The following is a 25176-nucleotide window of genomic DNA, read 5'->3' as shown; positions in this document are numbered from 1 at the left end:
ATCATAGCCTCAGCAAACTAAAAGTCTCAAAGTCCCCTGCACACCTATTCCACTGAACAGGAGTGGAAAAATTTACAAAACAATAAAGAAAAGGAGAACAGAGCTTTTCGCTTCATAATCTTGTTTGTGTTTAACCAAACTTTAGTATTAAAGCTGAAAGCCTTTGCTCATTGTTCTCTATGATTCCCTGTGGCTCTGTGTAGACAGGTATTTCTCTTCTGGTGTTTTTTCTTAACTCCTCTAAAGCCGGCGTCAGCTTCCTTCCCTTTAATGTCTCTCTGTGATTAGACTTCAGCTGTTCTAGTCCTTTACTTGCATTCAAAGAGAATGTGGTTCAGTATTGTAAGTGTGAACTTGCAAAGTTTTAAATACAATGGGGTTCAATAGTGAGACCACAATGAAGACCTGGAATGTTCCCCCTAGAACACACACACACACACACACACACACACACACACACACACACACACACACACACACACACACACACACACACACACACACACACACATATATATATATATATATATTTTTTTTTTTTTTTTTAACTCTACACTTATTTGTTCCATTTATCTGCTTTATACATCTAATCATATTAATTATATCTATATATTTAATAATATATTTACTATATTATTAAACATCTAATATGTATAGCATACAAATTATAGAACGCATAAAAATACATCAGACTTTTGTATCCAACTGTCGTGTTTTACAGACAGGGGTCAACTGTATTGTGTTCAGGCATAGTAGTTAATCTTCAAAGTGAGATACGGTTGATATTGGGATTGTTTCCTCTTAAATTATATGACTAATGTCTTTTTTGCCTCATAGGGATAGCTGTGCTCGCTCAGTAGACTTCAAAATGCACTAAATGATTACTGAGACTTATCTCTGCCCTTTAATCATAATCACATGCTGGCTAGTAATGGATGTGCCATCATTAGGAGGAGGTGTAATCTACTTTATATTTCAATTAAAAGCACCCTTCTTTGATTCGTAAATTTTCTATATATATATATATATATATATATATATATATATATATATATATATATATATATAATTCAGGTCAGGGGTGAACACAGTCAAAAGAGAGGCACTCTCTGGTCATAAGGTCAAAGGATTGTGACCCCTGCAAAACAGATTAATCTATTTTTGTGTGCAGTAATGAAAAAGTATGGCCTGAAAGCCTATAAATCCTGCTATACTTATCTATTAGGGAAAGGGTCAACTGTGATAGCTCAAGCTAGTTTGTACAGTGGTGGGGCTGTGTGTGTGTTTTCATGGGGTGTGGGTTCATTATGGCTCTACAGTACTCCTGAAGGACAAAACGCAGAAGGAGCGCCGCTCATAATTAATGTGCGCATGGCAGGGCTCCAAAAACCCAGCCGAAAATAAAAGAAATGCGTTTGATCTGCCCACCTGTCTTTAATGAAGTGCCTCCCTGTATGGGAGGCTAATTCTGGGTGAGATTTCAGCTTCATTACTGAAGGCAAGCGGGTTGATTCTCTAGCAGTGTGCTGGAGGCGAAGTTTAGGTGGGACACCCTGTGTGGAGGCTCAATCACTCACGTTTAAAGTGAACACACCAATGCTTCCTCGCTCTGTCTGCATGGGGAAGGATACTTCTTAATTTGTTCCTTAATAGAATTTCATATTCGGCATCTCCAGGCATTAAGTAGCACACATTTATCACAGGCTGAAGAGCAGATGAGTGGGCTAGATTTCATTAGGACATCAGAGCTGGTACAGCAGCAACAGGAAGCTCGTTTTTGTGTGGTTTCCACCTTTCTCTAGCAAATTGCCAAGCATTTGGGGCTTATTTAGATTTTTTCCTTATTAATTTTATTACCACACATGCCTCGGTGTACCTATTATAGAGACCTTGTGAGGTCACTCTAACAGTATCATAACAGTCGTGATGTGCAAATTGTGTAATGCCAGTGTTACTTTCACTTTTTTTATTTGTCTAGTGACAAAACTATCAGTCAAATTTAGTCAATATTTTGTCATTACATTTTATTTCCATTTATATTTTTGCTGACTAAAGTGCAATATGAATCCTAATATTCAAGTTTTTTTTTTTTTTTTTTTTACAGTATATTAATTGATTTCAACATTTAACATACTCATTTAAAAACTGTAGTTCCTGAAGTAACATTATATTGTCTACAATATTCTTAATTGTTTAATATTTACAGTCACACTATCAGTTATGTGCTAGCCAGAGTTTCTAAGTTAGTTCAAGTTATTATTCTTTCTAGATTTTTGTTTCAAAAATATTGTTAGTGATAGGTTTATCAATGATTGTTTTTCATACCTTTTAACTGAAACCATTTTATTTTCATGATGCAAATTTTTTGAGAGTGTTCCACAAAAGAAAGTCAGTCAAACCTTTATGGAACTACATGAGGGTTAGTAATGATGACAGAATTTAAAAAAATTGGGGGTGAACTATCCCTTTAACACAGTTTTATGACGACAGTGCTGAACTGCATGTCTTACTGGGAAGGGTCCTACCAGTGGGGGATCTTTGAGGAGAGCAGCTTGGGGATAAATGACTGGATCTGGTTGGGAGACCCCCAGGGAATGGGATTTAACGCCCAGGAAATAATCATGTTTAATTTAGCAAACAGATGGCTTAGAGATAGGAGGCAAAACAGATCCTTAGACCTGCAGTTCTGACACTCAGCTGCCTGGGGTGAGCTGAAAATCCATAAACGCACTCATACGCAGTGGTTTATCTCTCAACTTAGAAAATGGGACGACACATCACTTTCATGTAAACATGCAAAACCTTACCCAGCTAAACATAAACAATCGCTACAAGATGCCACTCCAAGCTGTTTGCTCACTTGTGCAACTGGGACTTAATTGGAACACACAGAGTCTGGGTCGGTACACTGCGATGAGGAAAGAACAGGCACTTAATCTTCTGTAACAGCCTCAAAGAAAACATCATTTACAAGCTAAAAAAAATTATCTTCTCACCCCACAAGTTAGCAGATAAATGCAACAGGAGAGAGAGAGAGAGAGAGAGAGAGCACAGGGCCAGGAATGAAACAGGCAGGGTGGCAATCATCGGCTGTTAGATGAGGGTGTACTTTTCTGAATGTCATGCAGCTTGAGGTGTAACAAGCCCTTTCTGCTTTGGCAGCACTTTGACTGCAGCATGTTCTTACCTCAGGTAGTCCCTGCGACAGAGGATGAGATTGGCTTTAGTGTAGAGGGTGGAGCCCACTTCCCCCAGGCGGCAGTCGCAGCAGGCACATTTCAGGCAGTCTTCGTGCCAGTATTTGTCCAGGGCCTTGAGCAGGTAGCGGTCTTTAATCTTACGGTTGCAGCCGGCGCATCCCTTCTGTTTTCCTTTGGGCTGGACGGAGAGCATCGGCACACCTGTGGCGATAGGGAGACAAACACAGAGAGCATTGTGATTTACTGGCTGGCTAAACCAGTGCCTTTTCATGTTCCGCGCTCTTTTTGATGAGGGTGGTGACACCACCGAAGCTGTTTCATATGCATTAGCCACGGATGCTCTTCTGCACAGATATCCGTGCGGGTCACTTTGGACTGCGTTTATCCATCACTGGCCACGCTCAAAAGAACAGATGTTATTTTTGGCGAGTGACATACACCCATTTAATGGGGGCTTGAATGCATCTCTATGTTGGGATGCTCCAGGACCATCTCTATTTAGATAGCTGACAGAGGTATTTATGTTGTTTGGAAGATTAGCCATGGCCCTATTTCATCAATATGAGAATTGTTGTCCATGCTAAAAGCCTCCTGTGGGCTTTGTTTGTTATAGATCAACATTAACCTTTTAGAACACTGTTGACCGCAACAAGGCTGCTCTTAAGCTTCCAGTGAGATACGGTATGGCCTAAGTGCCTTTCAAACACGGACACACACACACACACACACACTAAAGCCTGATCTCCTTTTACACTCGGGCTCGCTGCATTGCGACCTGAGAAGAGTAACCAAGCCGGCTAAATCGCCGCGTTGTCATGTAGCTTCCCCCCTTTAAGCATGCCTTTTAGCCTCCTAAAGGACAAATAAAGTCCATTTAATAACTGCACTAAACACTAATAGTCTATCTGCGGTCTGACATTTGTGTGTGGACTAAAAGCCGCCCCCAGGCCAGAGCTGGTAACTCTGGCACTCGGCACCCCTCTGCCAGCACTAACAGGTCTGCCACAGCTGAAAGCGCAGGACAACAGCTCTTAAGACACTCTCTCCCACACTGAGCTATTGATCCGTCTAATAGAACGCGCAGCTAACCCGGCACTCTCCCTCTCTCTATACCTCTCTTTTGCTCTCTGCTTTCAAAACACATTTCTCTCACAAAGTCCACATCTGGACAGAGGGCTTTTTATTTCAGCATTAGCCTTTTTACAGTGTGGAAAAAGTGTAAAAACATTCTGTAAATATCCAAAGAATGTGTGTTATTCAACTGTTAATTTTAGGTATTTGTGAGGAATTAAATGTGATAGTCGGCACAGAATAAAAATTCTGTCATTATTTACTGATCAAAACTTGACTTTGGTTTCTTCTGCACTGTAAAACAAAAAAATATTGCATTTTGAAGTGTAAACAAAACTTAACTCTTTTTTTGGCCATACTTTGAAAGTCACTTGGGTCCAATGTTGTTTGGACCCTACTGACTTCCATCATATACAACAACTTTTGTGTTCCACAGAAAAAGAAAGTCAAGCAGGTTTGGAAGGATTTCGTAGTTAGGTGGACTATACCTTTAAATGAATATTTTCCTGGTATCGTCATTTTTATGTAATGCTTAGCTGATTGTAAGTGCATCTGTGTACGAGACGAGATGTCCGTTAAGAGTATTCTGATGGCAGAGGTCACAGGCAGCAGCTCTTGTTCAGCTCTGGCTTTAATGTCCGGTAATGGCTCTACTGTACATGATCAACAAATGTACGCCAGTGGGCATGAACTCCATTATCCGGTACGTCGCATGCAACTATCAGCATATTAATGTTTTTTGTGTGTATCCTCCTCTAACTGGACTAACCTTGCACTGTAGTTCCAAGAGAGGTTTAGTGCATAAGTTTGAAAAAAAAAAAAAATCTGTATTTTTCAAATCTTTCAAAGATGAAGAGCCAAAATTAGACTTTTGACAAACTTTACTTTTTACTTTAGAGTATATGAATTCACTTGAATTCTACTTCCTTACATTACACTTTTAATTGCTATACTTTGTCCCATTTACTACCTCGATTCAAATTCGGCAACTGAATTGGAATTTAAAAAGGCACTCTCAATTCAATTCTCAATGGTGCACAACCCTTGCATGTGCTCATTCACACACTTTCCCTCTGTGATGCACATGTTCATTTATTGGATTCCGATTTGTTCAGTGATTCTGGATCATCCGCACATCAGCGGTGCTATGAATACTATAATTAGCATTTCCTTGGTTATAAAATGAGGTAAAAATGTAAGGGCACTCAGGAAAGACTGAAAGAGAGAGAGAGGGCAGGAGAGCGAGGGCTTGTTAGATAAATTTATGACTTGGATGTGAATAAGAGCTCCGTGGGTACTCAACCATCTTATTTCTTTATCAAAACTGGAAAAAGAAGAATGCTAATTGGTCTAGCGCCACTGATGGGAGCCATCAATTAGCGGTGTGCTTCCCCCTCCAGCTTCCTCCACATCCCCTTACCGGCCCCAATACGGGGCTCTTGAAGCCGTCACATTAGGATCACAAAACTCACTATAAATACCAATGTTCAGTATAAATGAAGGTAAAAAGCCTTTAAATTGAAGCCACACTAGCTGAGGGCGGTCGTTTTCTACCTGCATTTCATGGCTTGTTAGATGTGCACTCTGCAGGTATGCCAACAGTACTCTCTTGTCTGCCTTCTACAGAACTAGAAACAGTCTTAATGAGGAGAGAGAGAGCTCGTCTGCGAGGAAAAAGTGTGTCTTGTGTTTGTACGTGAGTGTGTGTACGAGACGGAAACGAGCTTGGGAATCAGGCTCCTTCAGTTCCCCAAGGGATGGCACAAAAATCTTTAATTTGCCTTTTATGACAGCTAATTAGTTATTCTATTCAAATTCTTTGCTTTAAATAAGAGAACTAATTATACACAAAGGTCGTTTCCCCCACCTCAGGAGAACCACACATAATTGGTTTAGGCCCCCACTTTCCTCCCACCTTTTAACAACGTGCATTGTGGCTAAAGAAAAAGTTAACCATGGCGAGCTTAACCCTTTCTGTTGTAAACCACTCAAGGCCCATATACAAAAACCTTTGAGCTTTCCCGTTCTGTAATTACATGGATGAATTCAGGTTTGTCGGTAACTGAATATGTCCATCACACCATGACAGGTTTCCTAACCCAGATTTAAGGCGGCTAACAACTCCTGTCTCACCAGGCTAGAGCTACCTCCAGGATGAGTTAGCTGATGTGAGGAGCGCTGGATTCTGTCTGAGCTAATCATCTTGTTTCTGCCATCGCTGAGAAACCTCACATTGTTTTCCAAAAAAGAGCCAGCTAAGATATGCTTTTAGAAGCCCTATATAGCCTCAGCACATTCTAAACCTGAAATGACAGAGTAAATGACTGAATAAAAGTACGTAATGTTGACTCTGACATCAGCAAACTGGTATTTTGGGGTTTATGAGTGCATCTGTCATCATTCTTTGCACAGCCTGGAATCTCGGTAGGAGACCCTTCCCCCATTTCTTTTATGCAGAACAAAAAAGTATAACATTGTAAACAGAGACACAAACTGAGGTGGCAACTCCCACTTAACCCAATCCATTTAACAGATACAAGTGCCTCTGACCTTCCTATGTCATTTCATGTCACAAAAAAAGCATATCCTGCTATCCGCCACTTGATTCATATCCTAACAGTAGATGCGTTTTTTCCTTCAAGAGGCAGCATTTGCCTTGTCAAACATTTCTTCCAAATAAATAAAAGGGAGGGAAGAAAATAATTCGCTATTAGTAATTGGTGCGCACCCTGTCATATGCCTCTTTTCCACCCATCCACCCTTTACAGACCTTATCTCAGTCGAATATGTATGGATGCGTTTTTGCATTTGAAACTGTCAGACCATGTACTTTCCATTATAAAGATAGGATCCGGTTTCTATGTAGGCGTTCATTTCAAGTTCCATTTTTGTGGATATCGAAAAAAAAAAAATCAAATCAGTGCCCTTTTGATGTATTTAAAGTTTATAGCATGAGGGAAAAAAGTCAAGGAATCATTTTAAAGCATTACAGCACAATAATCATATCTTTTTAAAAAAAATGTCTTTGTAGTCAGATATTGTTTCCTCTGTTGCATCTTTAAGTAAGCACACAGTAGAAGCCAATAATGATGCCATTTTAAGAAGGCATGTTATAATCTGCTCTTAAAAAGAAAGTTCATCCAAAAATATATTCTGTCATCATTAAGTAACCCTAACCGGTATGATGCTCTTCTTTTGCAGAATATGAAAGCAGAAATTTCAAACACTTTTTCCTTTTTTTCTGCAATTACAGTGGATGTTTTTAAAAAATTGACATTCTGAGTCGTGAATGATTGATTCTTTTGTGTAAGGTTTTTTTTGTTGAATTTCTGGTCGAGTAGGTTTACAAAATAGATCTGAACGATTTGTTCAGAATCTGATTTGAATCTGACTGATCCTCAAGCTCACTCAATAATCTGGTGAGAGCAGATAACAACCCACGGGAGGTTATCACTGAATAACTTGCACTGAATTATTTACAATTTGAAACTAAAAAAGGAATTGAATTATCTTTGCTGGAAATTTGAGCTTTTGTTTGACTTACAAACTTTATATTTTCAAGTTTGAAAGTTTAAATTCTCATTTATTATAATTACATGGAAAAGACCAACATGTTTATGACCACATCATCAAATTCAGGCACACCACTAATTACAATATGCATAAATTATAGAAAATTCATTATTACTAAAGTATAAACATGGCTTTGTACTTTATGAGGGCCTGCATAGAATCCCACAATGCCCTTAAACGAACCTCAACGGCATAAACCATGTGCATGACCTCAAAACATCTGAGAAAGGGACCAATTTAGAGGGACAAAGTGCTGGAGACTTAAACTACAGATGTATGAGGGATTACAGGCAGTCATCTGTCGCAAAGCTGTTGGCATGATTTTTCATGTATGACAACCTTTGGTTATGTCAGCAGCAATGCATGCATGGAGCAGAAGGGTTCTCAGAAATATTAAAAACCAGCAGTGAATGAAAAGTGTCTGAACTGTTTCAATGGCAGGCGGACAATACAAAGAATTTTAGGTCAGATGCAACAAATCCTTTAGTTTAACAGGTATGATTCCAAAAGCAATGTAAGATTAGAGACGCTCATTGGTTTAAGGTAGTACTCCGAAAAGAGGCAGGAGCGCGTGTTGGGGATGAGTGTATGGTGGTTGAGACAGATTGCACTAGAAGGGCAACAGTGTGACAAATGAAAGCTGATGTAGCCATGGGAGGTTGTAGTCTTTGATTGAGCTGAACCGTTTGCCAGAAGGGAGTCTTGGTGGTGACAGGGATGGGACACTTGATAAGCACTTGCGTCTTACCCCGACAGTGGGCAGATGCAGTCTTGAATCACACATTTACTAGCTGAATGGATGGAACTGATATTGTAGTTGGTGTTTGGAATTAAAATGTACCAGATAGGATGTAGTTTTAAACCTCAGTCTTGAAATCCAATATACAGTAATTAAGATTTTGAGTTCACCTGACCCTGCTCAGAGATGTTTTTTAGAGGGCATTTACATGTGCAACTCTCTTGTATTCAGCTTCAGCTAGATCAAGCTAGACCAAGAATAACAAATGAGAACTGAAAGCTTTTATTGAAGGGATTATTCACGCAAAAATGAAATTCATGCCATCATTTACTCACCTTCATTTTATTCCAGTATGCATTTGTTTTTGTGGAACACAGAAGATATTTTGAAAAAGTTTTGTTTTTTTCAATGTTGTTATCGTTGTTTTGGACTAGTGGTTGACCGATATGTGTTTTTTGACAGGCGATGTCGATATCCCGGAAAGCAGGGGGGCAGATATAAAGCAGATATAATTTTTAAAATTATTATTATTAATATTTAAGAAATTTTAAATCATTTGACAATGGATTAAAAATAATGTGTAAAAGAAACATACTAATACTTTAGATGACAGTATTTTTCACAAAAAAATATTTAATAAAATTATAATATAAAAAAAAGAAGAAGAAAAAAAACACTAACCAGCATTCCATATTCTGGGAAGTTTTTGTGCATTGGGAATCATATTTTTCAAATAATGCCAGAGTAACCCTCATTTTACATACAACACACAGTGAAAATGAATATGACAGTGGGCAAATGCATAAAGCGCAACACAATTTGAAATCAGAGTTTAAAGTTTAAAGCATTCAATTCACATGCTGGATAAAACTGCACACTTCACAAGATCATACAGCTGGATTCGACTGAGTTTGCAAAGTTTGTGAAATTAAATGTTCATTAGTCATTCAAAGATTTGTTCAAATTATATAAATGCGTATTAGCTTAATGCTGACGGCAAATGAGAAAGTATTATAACGTTTGCCTTTCTATTACTAATACGCCTAATCAAATAAATCGTTATAATACTTTCTGTAAAAACAAAAATGATGACTTTGTGATTATATTTTAAATATTTATTATTTATTTACAGGGGGATGAATTTTAAAGTGTCACTTTTCTGAGAGGGGTTTGACAGAAGCTGAAGCACACAGCCTGCTAATTATTTGAATTAATAGAATGACAGATCATTATGCCAAATAAGCATGAAAACTATTTAAAATTAAGACTATTTTAAAACTACTGTGATGAACTTTATCATAAACCAAAGATTTGTGTTAGCTCTAGCTGTGCATAGGAGCCCATTGTGTGCATGTAAGCCATGACCATAGCAATCTGGACTATAATTTGTCAGCCAGCCACCGTGGAGGTTAATGGGGAACTAAGGCAGATGTCCTGCTATTGTCTGTGTGAATCAGTTGCTTTCAATCAGTCCACATCATTACTGTAATTGAGCTTGTAGACACTAAGTCTCCTTTCCTGCCAAGACAAAACACATCTGGTAATAATATCAGGTAGAATATGACAGGCTAAATCACAGGCAAATTAATAAAGAGCTTGATCCTAGTTGATAAGGACTAGGCAGAACAGTCTGAAACATTGATTCATGTGTTCGGTGGACATTATGCAGCACAAAATAGGAGAATAGTATATGTTCAGCTGTAGCTTGTGGGTAAATGAAAGGTAACACAGTTGTGGATGCTCTGTTTATGAAATCAGGCCTGTCTTTGCAACCCAGAAAAGTTCAGAAGAAGAATACATTTGACTGAAAGAACAACAAAGGAAGATAGAGGAGAAAAAATAATGTTTGACTGAAAGAAAGATGAAGGAAGAAAGAGGGAGGGAAAAAAATTGAGAGAGAGATCAGGTCTGGCACGACCAGTGTGGTTGGAACGAGAATGTTCATTAATATGATGCACTTTCACAAACTTTAGCAGCCTGCTGCCACTAATAAGCCCCGGTGAAACGGAGCAGTGCTGCTCCTTCGTAGTGACCCTGGCACTGCCCGGGGATAAGGGAGGGTTTGGTCTCCGGGAATAATTGCTCTTTTCACATGTTACAAGTGTCCTGACCCCTGCGGTCGGCAGCCACTTTCCCCGAGCATAATTACTTCTGATCCAGCCAAAATGAGGCAGCCACATTAGGCCTGCAATAACACTGGCCCGGCTTCAAGCATAGCAGTATGGGGAGTCTGGGTAAAGCAGAGCCTGGAAACAGGGGGTTTCTTTTTTCCAAGCCCTGGCGGTCATTTCCATCACGTCAGAGGTGCATTTCTTACACTCGCAGTCACTTCTAGGACCAAAGGCCTTCTTTCTCTCTTTCTGATGAGGAGATTGAGAGGCTAACTAAACACAATGTTAGCTCCTGATGCTCTGCTGAAGCTTTGGCTAACAAATTTGATTCCAATTAATGGATAACTTCATTAGCGTGTGTGTGTGTGTGTGTGTGTGTGTATGTGCAAGCATGTTGTTCTTTGCTCTACACTTTTCTTTCTCCTATTAATTTTAATTTATTCACATGGGGTTAATTAAAAGAAATGTATCAGCGATATTGCAACAGCTATCTAATTAAATTCATTACTGCTTATTTTGGAGACGTGCGAAAACTGGCAGTGTTATTGCAATAGGCAAGTTGTTCCAACACTTTGGCGCTCGCATGGTGAGAAAAAAGCTCTAGAAGGTGAGTTGTCGACAGACCAGAATCAGAAAAGCTTGTGTGAATGGAGAGGGAGAACAAACCCGACTCAGGGGTTAGAGGAGTTTAAGAGGAACAATCAGTTGCTCGATAGAGAAAGAATAGGGAGGTGTGTGACCTCACATCCAGCCAATCAAGCGACACCCGTCTAGAAGTAGTTCTCTACAGTAGGCCTGGAGTGCGTGTTTGTTTTAGGTCTTCATTTAGACAGAGCTCAGAGATGGCAGCCTCTACCCATTTACTCCACCAGAAGGCATAAACTGTCAATATCCCCCACTGATGAATGACTCTTCATATATATGAACTCAATTCATTTTCCCCTCTTTTCCCACAGATTGCATTTGCATCTGAATAATGGAATAAATCCATCTATTCTCCCTCCAGATCTTTTCAGACTTTGAGGAAAAAAAAAGGAAGACAATCTTATCTGCTACTTCATGACTCCTGGCAAGAATGTAACCATTAGCACCGTCAGAGCCTCTTTCCACCATCCGTTGCACAATGATGCCCCAACACTTTTTAGCCAACATTAAAAATGCATTTGGCTAGGCATAAATGTAGGCTTTCTAAAGTTTGTCACTCCCAATGTTAGGTAGTGATGTATGAAATTCCTCTCTCCCCGGCAATTACTACACATTTAGCGTTTCAAAAGATATGCCAGGAGACAGGTGTGCCATTCAGAACCATGCTGCAAGGTTGAAAATGGAGGAAACGCCATGCAGCACTACTGCATTTGGGCCCTGTTAAGAGCTGAATAATGCAAATCCACCACGGGGGTATTTGTTTGGTGTGTGGGGCCTCTGGGCCACTTGAACACGGTCTCGGCTGCCCATCTCCTTATGGGGTAAATAATGAAGAAGGGTTTGGATTTCAACAATTACATTTCTTTTTCCCAGGCTTTTTGGTTTACTGTACCAGCCTTAATCAGGTGAACATTTCTGTGGCGTTATCATTGAATATATTAGAAGTATATCATTGAGTATATTTTGGATTTACTACAGTTTCCCAGCCATGTGTGCTTCAGGGCTTGTTTCAAGTGTCAATCTATATTTAGGAGATACTTATTCTTACTGCTAAACAATTAACAATTAGTATTTCAAGTCTGCGAGTTTGTGTGTAATTGGTAAATTTGGTACTTATTTTGGGGATGTCTCCATTAGGGAAAAAGCAGTCTTCCATGCTGTACATACATTAGAATATTCAGGGGTGCACATAAGTCATCAGGTCCGCGACATGCACAGTCCAAATAAAAAATGTGCTATGTAAATAAGTTCTGACAGTGCATTTGCGGACCGACAAGGTTGTAACAAGGCTGTTAATGCACAATCACCATTTTAGAACGACAAACTGTAGATTTCTTTTCAAACTTAAAGCATAAATCTAGGCTATACCATGCCATTTTCAAAGCACAATGCAAAACTGCTAAATAAAAGCCTGCTTATTTTAAGTTTGAAAATGAACACTTTTTTTTTTTAGAAGCTTTTATCCAAAGCGACTTACAATTGGGGGATTCATAAAGGGATCCTTCTTAAAGAGGCAAACAAAGAAAGTAGTAGTAAATATTAGCATTTTATTTTTAAGTTTACTATAAAATAATTGTATAAGCATTTAATACTAGGCCTACCTTTTATGAGAACCAGGCTTAAAAAATGGTGTGCACCTCTGATAACATTAATAGTGATGCATACATTCAGTTTGTGCATTTAATTGTATTTTTTATTTTTTATGTATAATATCATAACCATTTATTGGTTATTGGCCATAACATGAAAATTATTATTAGCTTGCTGTTATCGACCAGAATTTCAATCTTCTTCTCTAAGTAAAAGGTTTGGTTTAGCTTATAGTCATTATAATTAGCTTTAAATTACATTCATGTTCTCATTTCAATGACAAGTTAACTTGAGTGTATTCCAATCATCTCCATAGCAGCATTGAGAGCGCAATAACTGAATGACCACACCATTCATCCAAGGTTACTGAAGTTGCTGGAGAATTCAAAAGTTAAATCAAATGGCCAGTCCATTATAAGCTCCAACCATGCATGGGAGACGGTTACGTTTAAATGTGTCAAGAAAGGATAAAATTATCGGCTGGCAGAAAGAGGGGTTGCCGAGCATTATTCAGCCTGTGCTCCGTTTCCAACTTCAATTAAAGCAGAGCAGAGGGGCCAAGTGCTTGGACCACAGCTGCCACTCAAATGGATCAGAACCATCACACGGCACATTGATTAAATTAGCCTCACCAATACTGTGCCCTTCCCCTTTAAGGAACAATACAAACTAACTGGCAATCACTGCCTTTAATTAGGTATTCAGTATTTGATTTATCGAAGGTCAGCCAATTAACTGTTGAAGTTAGTATCTCATTAAGTGGACTGAGTTTCCATTTACCAGCCTCCCTCCAGTGCTTTCTCTAACAGCATCCTCTTATATGTTGTGGCTTTTTTATTAAAAATAGGAATAGATTTTAATATCCATGTAATATTTGGATGGAATGTGTTTACACAGGCTATATTGGATTTCTCTCCCCCAACTATTTTCTTAAGTATTTTACATGAGCTCTGTTATTATTGGTTCGTGGCGCATATATATATGGAAAGTTTATTGAGCTGGGGGGAGTTTTCATTATGTTGTCCCAACTGAAAAGAAAAAACCTCTGTCCTACATGTTTCCTATATCTATAGCTGTGACCTAGTCAGCATTGCAAACATTGATGAATAGAATCTCTACATTTAAAATAAAAAAATAAAGGCATTATGATAAATAAGCAGATGGTTTGGCTTCTCCTTGAATAGCAGAAATACTATAAACAGAGCTGAGCATGAAGGTACAAAAATAACATACATGTACATGCCTACCTAAAATACATACAATATACTACTACCATTCAAAAGTTTGGAGTCAGTAAGATTTTTTTTTATACTTTCATTCATCATGTTTTTACCATTAATAAAAATAATGTTACTTGAGCACCAAATCTGCACATTAGATTGATTTCTGAAGAATCACGTGACACTGAAAACTGGGGTAATGACTGATAAATATTGCCATCACAGCAATAAATGACATTTGAAAATATATTAAATTTGAAAACTGTTAAACCGTAATTATTTTTACTATATTACTGTTTTTACTGTATTTTTTTATCAAAGCGTTGGTGAATAAGAGAGACCTTTCAAAAACAATTTATTCATATATTTTAGGTTTAACTTTGTCATTGCACATGTAAGGTACAAGCAAACGAAATGCAGTTAGCATCTAACCAGAAGTGCAATAAGCAGTACAGGATAAACAGTGTCTACAAAGTGTTACAAATGTACAATAAATATAGAGATAAGGGTATGGACATAATTTACACATTTTTAAATACTATCAGCATGATATACAGATAGGTGTACTATGAACATACTATACAGATGGATTATGTAATAAGTGTATGTACACTATAAGCAGAAACTATGAACAAATGAACATCATCAACTTAATGATGGAGTTGGATCCATGCACAGGCTTGCAGTTGTGGGTGTAGAGGGAGTAAAGGAATGGTCTCAGCACACAGCCCTGTGGTATGCCGGTGTTGAGTGTGTTGGAGCAGGTGTGGGTGTAGAGGGAGTAGAGGAATGGTCTCAGCACACAGCCCTGTGGTAAACCGGTGTTGAGTATGTTGGTGGTGTAGCAGGTGTGGCCTGACCTAATATGCTGAGTCTTTGGTCAGAAAGTCCATAATCCAGTTGCAGAGGAAGGTGTTAATATTCAGGTCTTTAAGTTTTGTGGTCAGCTTGGAGGGAATGACAGGGTTAAATGCTGAGTTGAAGTCAAAAAAAAAACATACATACATATGTGTTGTAATTGTCCAGGTGAGTACAGAGTGCAGCACTGTGCATACTGCATCATCTGTGCTCCTATTGTTACGGTAGGCAAATTGGTGTGGGTCCAGTGTGGGTGGGAGGCAGTCCTTGAGGTGTGCTAGGACTAGTCGCTCAAAGCACTTCATAACGATGGGTGTGAGTGCTACGGGGCGGTAATCATTTAGGCACATCGGGGGGGGGGAGGGAGTGTTTCAGCACTGGCACAATGAATGTGGACTTACGGCATGTTGGTAAAGTTGCTGTGTGTGTTTTGTGAAGTGAGTCAAGAGGCTACAATCTCCAAACAAATTAAAGCAATAGTTTGAGTAACTTCCTCACTCCACAAATTACAAATTGAATATATTGAACTGTGCATCACTTATTTCAGAATTCATCTTGCTTCACTCTGCTGTTCAGTAATCGTCAACAGCAAAACACAGATGCAGATCAGCTATACCAAGAACTACAACTTCAACAACTCACTGTGTCATGCGTACATTCAAACGTTATAAACATACACAGTAAATATATTCTGCACATGCAAACCAATTGCACACATACAAATGCATGCACACTGTAAAACTAATTTATATCATCTTCCACAGGCTCGGTTCGGGCTCCGGCTTGCGCTCCGGTTTGCGAGGTAAAAGTGCAGTCATGTGATGTGTTTCGATAAGCGCTAGAAAGATTTGAAAATGAATGCTGAGTAGGTGTAACGCAGGCTTGCCTCTGGCGATTACGTTTTGGTTGCACCAGCAACTAAAGCAAAGTCTGAGGTGTGGAAAAGTTTTGACCAGGTTTATAATGGGAATAATGACGCCCCATCAGGGAGCGTAGGAACCCGCTGAAGCCATCTACAGTGGATTCAATCATTTTCCTCGACAAAAACAATCTCTGAGTAATGTTTTTTCAAATGATAACTAAATATTAATTGAGTATTAAATGCATAATGTGGACAGAGTATTTACTCTAATGTTGGCATTATTATTTTATTAAATATCATTTGCTAGTGCGAAGCAAATCCGGCAGAGCCTTTATCTTAATTTCGTTATTGCCAAATATCCATATTAATTAAAAATTTATCTTAATTTAATTTGTTAAAAATTACTTGTTTTTATTGGTGCGTTGGTCTATTTATAGGCTAAAATGAGCCTATGTCTAGAATGCTGTGATGTTACGATGTCACAGAAGACTTATTTTATTTCTTTATTCCAACTTCCAAGTGGTCTAGTCTACGTTAGTTATGAATAGATTATGTTAAAACATGTATAAATGACTCATTATTGACAAAAGGCAAAAGAGTTGTGTGCGTGCGCACATTTGAATAATGTCGGGTTGTAAATGGGTTCGGGCTTTAAAAAAGCTGTCAATCAAATTGTACTTGTCGGGCTCGGGTCCTGTCGGGCCTAACTTTTAAGGTCCGATTACAGCTCTACTGTACACATGTAACCGCACAGGTGTGCACACACATACACATGCCCACATACCAATGTACCTACAAAACACACTATCCAAAAACCAACACAACCGTTATCAGTGTCTGCCTGCAATTCTCCTGTAAACACACTCTTGTGAATTCGTATCCAGGGAGCATTTCAGGAGGGATTAAAAAAGGCCTTTCAACTAATAGGCGTAATGGAAGATCAATGTATAACAAGATGGAATCTTGCATGCATAAACAGACCCTGTTACAATTATGCCACAAGATTCTATTTCAACATTAATCATTCATAACTGCATAACGCTCCCTCATAAACATTCACAATGCAGCAAGGCTTCCACAACCCATGTCTGACATTTTTTATCATGGTTTCATCATATTTGAGTCAGGTGATATTTACAGTATAAAGACATCAAGGCGAGGTGAGTGATATTTGTATTTTTTCATAAAGGCAACACTAATGAACAGCTATGATACCTCAAGCTGCACTTTCTGACATCATTAGAGCCAGATGTGGATATCAGTGTAGGTATCATTAAGAGAGCTTTTATCAAGTTACAGAATGTAGTAAGGTTAATGAGGAGTTTATAAAAGTGTCTCTGGTGGACGGAAAGAGCTGGCAGGGAGGACAGGACCTTAAGCAAAATCTGCTAGTCATTTATTTCATTAGCATGGGCACCTGTACTGAGCTAAGTGTGACTCCCTGCTTCAAGAGAAGCTGAGTGTGTGTGTTGTGAGTAAAGGAGAAAGTGATCACACACACAAATGCAATAGACGAAGCAACTCACCCTTGCAGCGAGACGTGCTGGCGAGAGGTGCTGCGACAAGGTGACACGAGGGAATAACTTACACTGTTAGAAATGTCTGTAAATTTAACAGTATTTAACTGTAAAATGAACTGTATTTTACTGTAGGACAGTTATACAGCATATTACTGTATTTTAAAGTTACATTTTGGGGAATACCCTCTTGGCGACACTAAATTACAGTATTTTTAATTTACTGTAAATCTAAATACAGTAAAGAAAAAATGAGCGCGAAACCTGACCAATCACAGATCAAGTTTTATTTCCCACTTGGAGAAAGAAGAAAACAAGACACACAGATGCGAAAAGAACCAGTCAGATGCAAAGGTGGGTACAAATATTACTTCTTTTACTTTAAATATATTATATCTTTGGTTTAACTAAAACAAAAATATAAATAAAAAAACGCTACCACTGAACGGCGCGCAGTCACCTCACATTTATGCTGTGAAGAGAGCTAGAGAGAGTTGTGGTGACACTGTGCAAACATTCATATTTCTTTCCTTTCTTTCCCTTTTCTGAACGTTTCACCGTCAAAATATGGACATTAACGGGTCTCTGCCTTGGGTTTGACCACTCCAGGAGCTGGTGAGTGTTCATGTGAACTGTTAGCCGAACAACAAAGCTTTCGTGGATTTAGCTTAAAGTCAGTCGGATTTTTTCCCGCTATTATCGCTTGCTGTTAACTGATTACCCCATATAAATGCACGTCATGCTTGTAGTGCTAGAGTAAAACCTGCAATGTTCGTGTCGTGTGCAAACACTGGCGTCTCTGTGGAGACATTATACGCCTTTATTAATCATGCCAAAGGGCATAAAAACACGGCGAATTTAAGGTTTTCGTGTGCAGTTCCTGAATGCTCATACACTTTCCAAAGCCTCTAAGCCCCTCAGTCTCACATTTAACGTTACCGCAAACACATAAAGTTAAGGAAACTAAACAACCAAGAGAAAAATATGTCTACTTCAAATGTAACATTTGTTCTGTACATCAGCATCGGGAGAATAACATAATCTCGTTCGCGAAAATGCGCCGCAAATGGCACAGAACATAATGGAAATGTTTTCAGGGGACCCCAGTAAGTGACGAACCCGACTGTGTACATCCAATGCGCGATCAACGGCTGTCCGAATTCATTCACTCGTTTTCATTCACAGCTTCAAGTGAACCGTATTAGTGGACTAATGTAGAAATGAGTGAATGAGTGTTAAGGGGGCGATTTCGGATTTATCCAACGTAATTTCCTCATTATTTTAACCTGGGATGTTCTTGTGACAAAGCAGCATGGTGTCTATCAGCTTAATAGCTGTACTTAGGACATAAATGTCTTATTATTGCTGTTAACATAACTGTTGCAAATAAATACATTTTATACAAAAAAGTTTTCGTAATATGCTTTATTTATCTGTGTGTGTCTCAACTTTAAAATTAGCTGTTTCATCTTTGGACCCTACATTACCTTACATTTCTTACCTATGAAACTTATTTAAACATAACATTACAATTTTTTTTTACAATGTTACTAATGTATAGATTAATATCTCACCCTCATGTTCTTTTTACATTTTTTATATTGTATATAAAGTTGTATGTCATAAATATGTAATCTCTGTATTTTTTGCAAGAAAACAAAAGTAGACGTTGAGTACTAAACATGCTCCATCCGGGTTCGTCACATATTGGGTCCCCTGGAAATATTTCCGTTGTGTTCTGTGCCATTTGCAGTGCATCTCTGTATTTGGTTGTTTTGTTAGACATTTTTCACATCAAATGATCTAACTTTTTTTTCTGTTATGTAAAGGTTAAATGTTAACCCTGACAACAGCAAGTGCTCCTCAAAGTTCCACGTCATCAAAAAGAAGTGGGAAGATGGTGCAAAGGAAGAACTCTGGTCTGAACCCTCATGTATCCTCCTTTATTAAAGGGATAGTTCACCAAAAAAATTAATTCACCCATTAATAACTCACCCTCATGTCGTTCCAAACCCGTGAGACCTCCATTTATGTCCTCTGTCCCTCCACTGAAGCTGTGTGTATGGTTTTCTGTCCATGTCCAGAAAGGTAAGAAAAACATCATCAAAGTAGTCCATGTGACATCAGAGGGTCAGTTAGAATTTTTTGAAGCATCGAAAATACGTTTTGGTCCAAAAATAGCAAAGAATACAACTTTATTCAGCATTGTCTTCTCTTCCGTGTCTGTTGTGAGAGAGAGTTCAAATCAAAGCAGTTTGTGATATCCGGTTCATGAACGAATCACTCCATGTAGTTGGATCCTTTTGAGCCAGTTCACCAAATCGAACTGAATCATTTTAAACGGTTCGCATCTCCAATACGCATTAATCCACAAATTACTTAAACTGTTAACTTTTTTTAATGTGGCTGACACTTCTGAGTTCAAACAAACCAATATCCCGGAGTAATTAATTTACTCAAACAGTATACTGACTGAACTGCTGTGAAGAGAGAACTGAAGATGAACACCGAGCTGAGCCAGATAATGAACAAAATACTGACTCGTTCTTGAGTCAGCCACATTAAAAAAGTTAACAGCTTAAGTAATTTGTGAATTAATGCGTATTGGAGACGCAAACAGTATAAAATGATTCAGTTTGATTTGGTGAACTGGTTCAAAAAGATCCGGTTACATCGAATGATTCATGAACTGGATATCACAAACTGCTTTGTTTTGAACTGTCTCACAACAAACCCGGAAGAGAAGACAATGCTGAATAAAGTCGTAGTTTTTGCTATTTTTGGACCAAAATGTATTTTCGACGCTTCAAAAATTCTAACCGACTCTGTGATGTCACATGGACTACCTTGATGATGTTTTTCTTACCTTTCTGGACATGGACAGTATACCACACACACAGCTTCAGTGGAGGGACTGAGAGCTCTCGGACTAAATCTAAAATATCTTAAACTGTGTTCTCAAGATAAACGGAAGACTCACGGGTTTGGAACGACATGAGGGTAAGTTATTAATAACCTAATTCTGATTTTTGGGTGAACTATCCCTTTAAGGAGTTTCTGGATTTCAGCTGGCAAAACTATTAAGCTACTAAGAGCAAATACATTCTACACAGGAGTTTTCTGAATTTGTAAATTTTTAAGATTGTTCTTATGACTGAATCTGTTCATGTCTGTTGTTTTAAAATGCTCTTAATATGAAACTTTTATGTATAAATGAAATGTATTCAAGTTTTTGGAAAACTTAAAGTACAATCTGCAAGAATATTAAAATGTTATTTCAAGTATTACAATTTAACTATTAAACCAATAAAAGAAGTTAAACAGTCTTTTGTTTGTTTTTATAGTTTTTACTACTGAGACATGAGACCTGTTGAAATACAATAATTTGTAAAGTTTTACAATACATAATAAAAGTGAACCAATTACAGTAAATTTCACAGTGTAAAGTAATATTTTATTGTATTAAAATATATAAAAGGAGAAAAAAACATAATTGTGTTTTACAGTAAAAAAATATATTACTGCAAATACATTTACAGCAAGTTAAATGGTACTGTAAATATGAATACAGTATTTTTACTGTAAGTTTAATTTTCAGTAAGTTACTGGCAAACTGCTGCCAGTAAGTTACTGTAATTTCTACAGGAATTTTTTTACAGTGTATGGTCTAAAAGACCAAAAGGAAAGTAAATTAAAAAACACCTAGTGTAAAATCGTCAATATGTAGCTTTATATCCCACTTTCAGCAGAGCATATGTACTATTACATGGAGCATGTCCACTGGGAGAAGCTACTATTGTAGAGCATTCCAGTTTAGAAACAAATTTGAAATGAAAAAAACAGACACTGGAATATTACCTATATTTTTTCTTTTCAAGATGAAGCTAGATATAACTGGACCTCATTTACATCAACATCAAAATATATACACACCCTACAAATAGACATTGTTTTCTGGGCCTCTCTCGCTCATGTAGCTTTTTTTACTGAACGCTGCACCTGTCTGCATTCGTCTCAGGACTCAAGGTGAAAGATAAGGTTGCTCTGAGACATTTTAAAAGGTAGCCTAAAAATGACGATTCATCTTGCTGGCAGCATGTCTGAGGATGTTATAAAAGGTTTTCTGTGTTCCCAATGCTTCAGTGATGGACTGTATGTCCTTGAAGCTCTTCAAAAATCCAATGTTTACTGGAATTATTTAAAAACTTGCCAATAACTTTACACAAAGAAACAGAAGGATGGGAAGAATTCATAGAAACACGCGGTCATGACAGACCATATGGATGCAACATGAGCCTTCCCCAATGGCTCCCTTGATGTTTGACAGTGTTAAGACATTGGATGAAGATTTAATAAAAGTGTTTACACATAACACAAAGGGAATATGATCGAGCTGGTGAGCGGTTCTGATGAGCGCAGACATTTGCATCATATACAGGTGCATTTAGTACCTTTAACTTTCATTCTAGAACCTTCGTCTTTTTTCGGATGCCCTTTCAGCTGCGATAAAATGATGGAAAACAAGATACACTGCAGTCACTGATGTGAGACAGCAGAAGTTTGATAGTGATCAATGTCCCGTCCACACAGAGATGCATTTTGCTGTATACGCATAAATAGGTGTTTAATCCACACGGATCCCGCGTTTTGGGAGAGTGAAACCAATATTTTTTTTTAAACCAGGTTCCAGAGTGGATAAATTTGAAAACGCCACCTTTGCGTTTTTTCGTGTGGACATAAAATCCGTATATTTTCTGAAACAACGACATCGTCAGCCCACGTCTCATCCCTAGTCGGACACAGCTAGGTCACTTAACCGCAACGAAAACATGAACAAACATTGAACGATTGTCTTATTAACTAACATTAATGCGGATTAATAAATGTATTGTACCATGTTCGTTTGCATACCGCGCGTAAGGTTTTCGTGCATAGTCCAAGTCTTCTCCATTTTTACTGTATCTCTGTGGCAGCATTGCAGTGCCACATGCTGGTCAGCAATGTAAACTACATCATTGTGTCAGTTTTGTGGTTTTATGTGGATGCATGCAGATATTTCTTGAGACAAGAAAAAAAAAAAATCCGATAGGGAAATCTCTGGCTTCATGTAGATGTATCCCAAGTGCCTTGGGATAGAGACAGAAATAGGGTTGGTAAACTGTACGTTGTTTGCATAAGGTTTACTGGAATCTGACTCTTCTGCCCAGTTTGATTCTCCTCATGAGGAAAGGAACATTGTCCCAGCTCCTGAAAAAAGGAGAGGACCACCCATAAAATGTGGCCCTGTGTCCTCAGGATTTAAGCAACAAACCTGCATGCAGTTACACTAAAATTATATGGCCAGCTCTCCAATTTTGTACTGTTGAAAGTGGTGCATCACCTTGTAATGATTAACACTTCAGCCTCATCAGAATGTCAGACTATCATGCATTCAAAACCATCAAAAAAAGCACACCAATTTAAGACCACAGAGAGCAATGACGGATCTCTGTGTTGAGGACACATCAGTTGCAGATATATTGAACTGTAATTGAATCAGGAGGAAATGTTTATAAAGTAGAAATTTCTTCAGGCTGAAGCAATATAAGTGGCAGGAACACAAGCATTAGGCCCTGAATCCAGGTGCAATATTGCAAGAAGAAACATTGATGTAATTTCAATACTTAAAATTGGCAAGTTTAATTTAGAGTAAGAACAAGCCAATAAGCTGAGAAAATAGCAAATACGAGAAAATTACCGTGCAGGTTGAAAAAAAGTGAAAAGACTTAAGGAATGTATAAAAGTAATCTCCAAGTGGAAATTAGAAATCAACCCACAGAAAGGGGAATAACAGAAAATAAATATTACTGTCCACTCTCAAAATCAATATAAAACTGCTACAAGACCGAATTACCATGGTAACTAAAGTAAAGAATGAAGCAATTCTTATTTCAAAATAAAAACTGGTGCTTGAAGCCCTGAGTTTTATTAAAGCAGCAGACAGATCATGGGTCTAGTATTCATTTGAAACATTGCATTTCAAATATACACATTTGGAACGAACGAATTTCATTGGTTCACAGTTCTCGTAAATTAAACGGGAACGGTAACTGTGGATGTAGAAGGGTGTTCTTTTCTCTTCTCCAGGTTCTTAGGGAGCCCAGCGATGTGTATGATCAATCCTGAACAAGTCCACAATGAGGACCCAATTATTTCTCCCAATCCAGATAGTTTTAAATACCTTGAAGGGAAAGAAGATGGCTGAATACCGTATTTCTCCAGAGAGAATTAAAAGTCAACTGAGAGCTTCTTTTATTTAAAGGTAGTCATGAAAAGGAGGAGTGGTTCTTGTTCTGTACCTTAAAACATTCCCCCACTCTCTCAGAATCATGGTAAGAAAGTACAAGATCAAGTAAATGTATGGTATGGTGTCGTTGCCTGAAAACAGCACAGCAAGTATCAAATACAGTGCAAAGACCTGCTGATAACAAAGCTTGGGAACCTGAAATATGAAAGGTTGATATTTTGGGAAGCCAAATGTAATAGTACAATAGCGAGTGAATGCAAAACTACGACACAAGCCCCGCGTCACTCTACTTTCAATCTCCAGCGCTTCGTACATCATTGCAGAAAACAGATATATGAATGATCCAATATTTGATATTGGAAAGAAAAAAAATTAAATTTTAAGACTACCTAATAAAGCTTCCTAACAGCTCAGGGTGAATTTTAGGTCAGAAAATTGAAGCAAGCTTAGTGTGTAGTAAAAATAGTGAAAACTGTTTCCTAGTTTTCAGAGGATGTTGGATAGAAGGTAACAGGATAATTCTATTGCAGGATGTGGTTACTTACAGTTACATCAAAACCATTTGAAAAATCAGTTATGGAAACCAAATACAGCAGCGACACTGGCATCTATAATCTTCTGAATCGTGACAAAACCGCAATATAAAACGATTTGCTTGAAGGACATTTTTCTAAATCACAACATATCAGCAAGTTTACAAGTACCAATGATATATTCATGCTTGCTTACACAGAAGCGTATGGATGCTGTGAGTGAAAATGAGGTTTGTGCACATGGCTGTTTTTTGACAAAGCTCAGTTCATTTCATCTTATCCACTAAGCTCCCTCACTTTGAATTTAGTACAAGATGTACTAAACTATGAGGATGTTTTACCTCAACAGATATATTTAGAGTCAGACTATATAGCCTTCTATTACAGTCAGTCATCTGAACATAGCATGTGCTGAGAAAGAGAGAGAGAGAGCGAGAGCGAGAGTGAGAGAGAGGATCCAAGCTGCTTTCCCATCCCTGCCAAAATGCCAGCGCAGTTGGTCGGCTCCAGCAAGCAAAGGGTGAAGCTTTTAGGCAATAAACAGCAGGTGATCTAAGCTTTTCTGTAAGTCCTAATGCTCCTAAAAGCCACTCTCCCTGCTTCTGTAATTGGGCATCAGTAGTTAATGTAGTATTGACTGCATTACATGCTCCTGTGCATCCTCTCATACTAATGCCATTTGCATCACCTTGTACATTTACCATATTGCTTAGCCAATAGCTGTTAAAAGCAATCTGAATCATGAATCATATGGGGAACTTTTAGCAAGACAGACAGCCAAAAGGAGACAATTTACAGTTGAGTTAATCTGGGTACATTAGCGCAACATGGATTGAACAAGACAGACCAATTTATGTTTCCACGGCAATCCCTTTATTGGTTTTTAGATGGGTTAGTGAAAGGATGGTTGGCTCAAAGAGATATGAAATATCCATTTTCAAACATAAGTATGGGTCTGAAATGCAAGCCAT

At 38.2% G+C, this 25176-nt stretch overlaps 1 protein-coding gene across 1 annotated transcript in view; it reads right to left on the bottom strand.

Moving 5' to 3' along the window:
* LOC113091173 (rhombotin-1) overlaps positions 1–25176 on the bottom strand; it is a 34226-nt gene that overhangs the window by 7774 nt on the left and 1276 nt on the right. Inside the window, exon 2 of the mRNA XM_026256620.1 lies at positions 3188–3401. Coding sequence (XP_026112405.1) covers positions 3188–3401 — 214 coding nt within the window. The remainder of the gene's footprint in view (positions 1–3187; positions 3402–25176) is intronic.

This window comes from Carassius auratus, unplaced genomic scaffold (assembly GCF_003368295.1).
Source record: "Carassius auratus strain Wakin unplaced genomic scaffold, ASM336829v1 scaf_tig00214110, whole genome shotgun sequence".
Taxonomy (NCBI): domain Eukaryota; kingdom Metazoa; phylum Chordata; class Actinopteri; order Cypriniformes; family Cyprinidae; genus Carassius; species Carassius auratus.
Note: the sequence above shows the minus strand (reverse complement) of the source record. Positions and strands in the feature narration are given on the sequence as shown.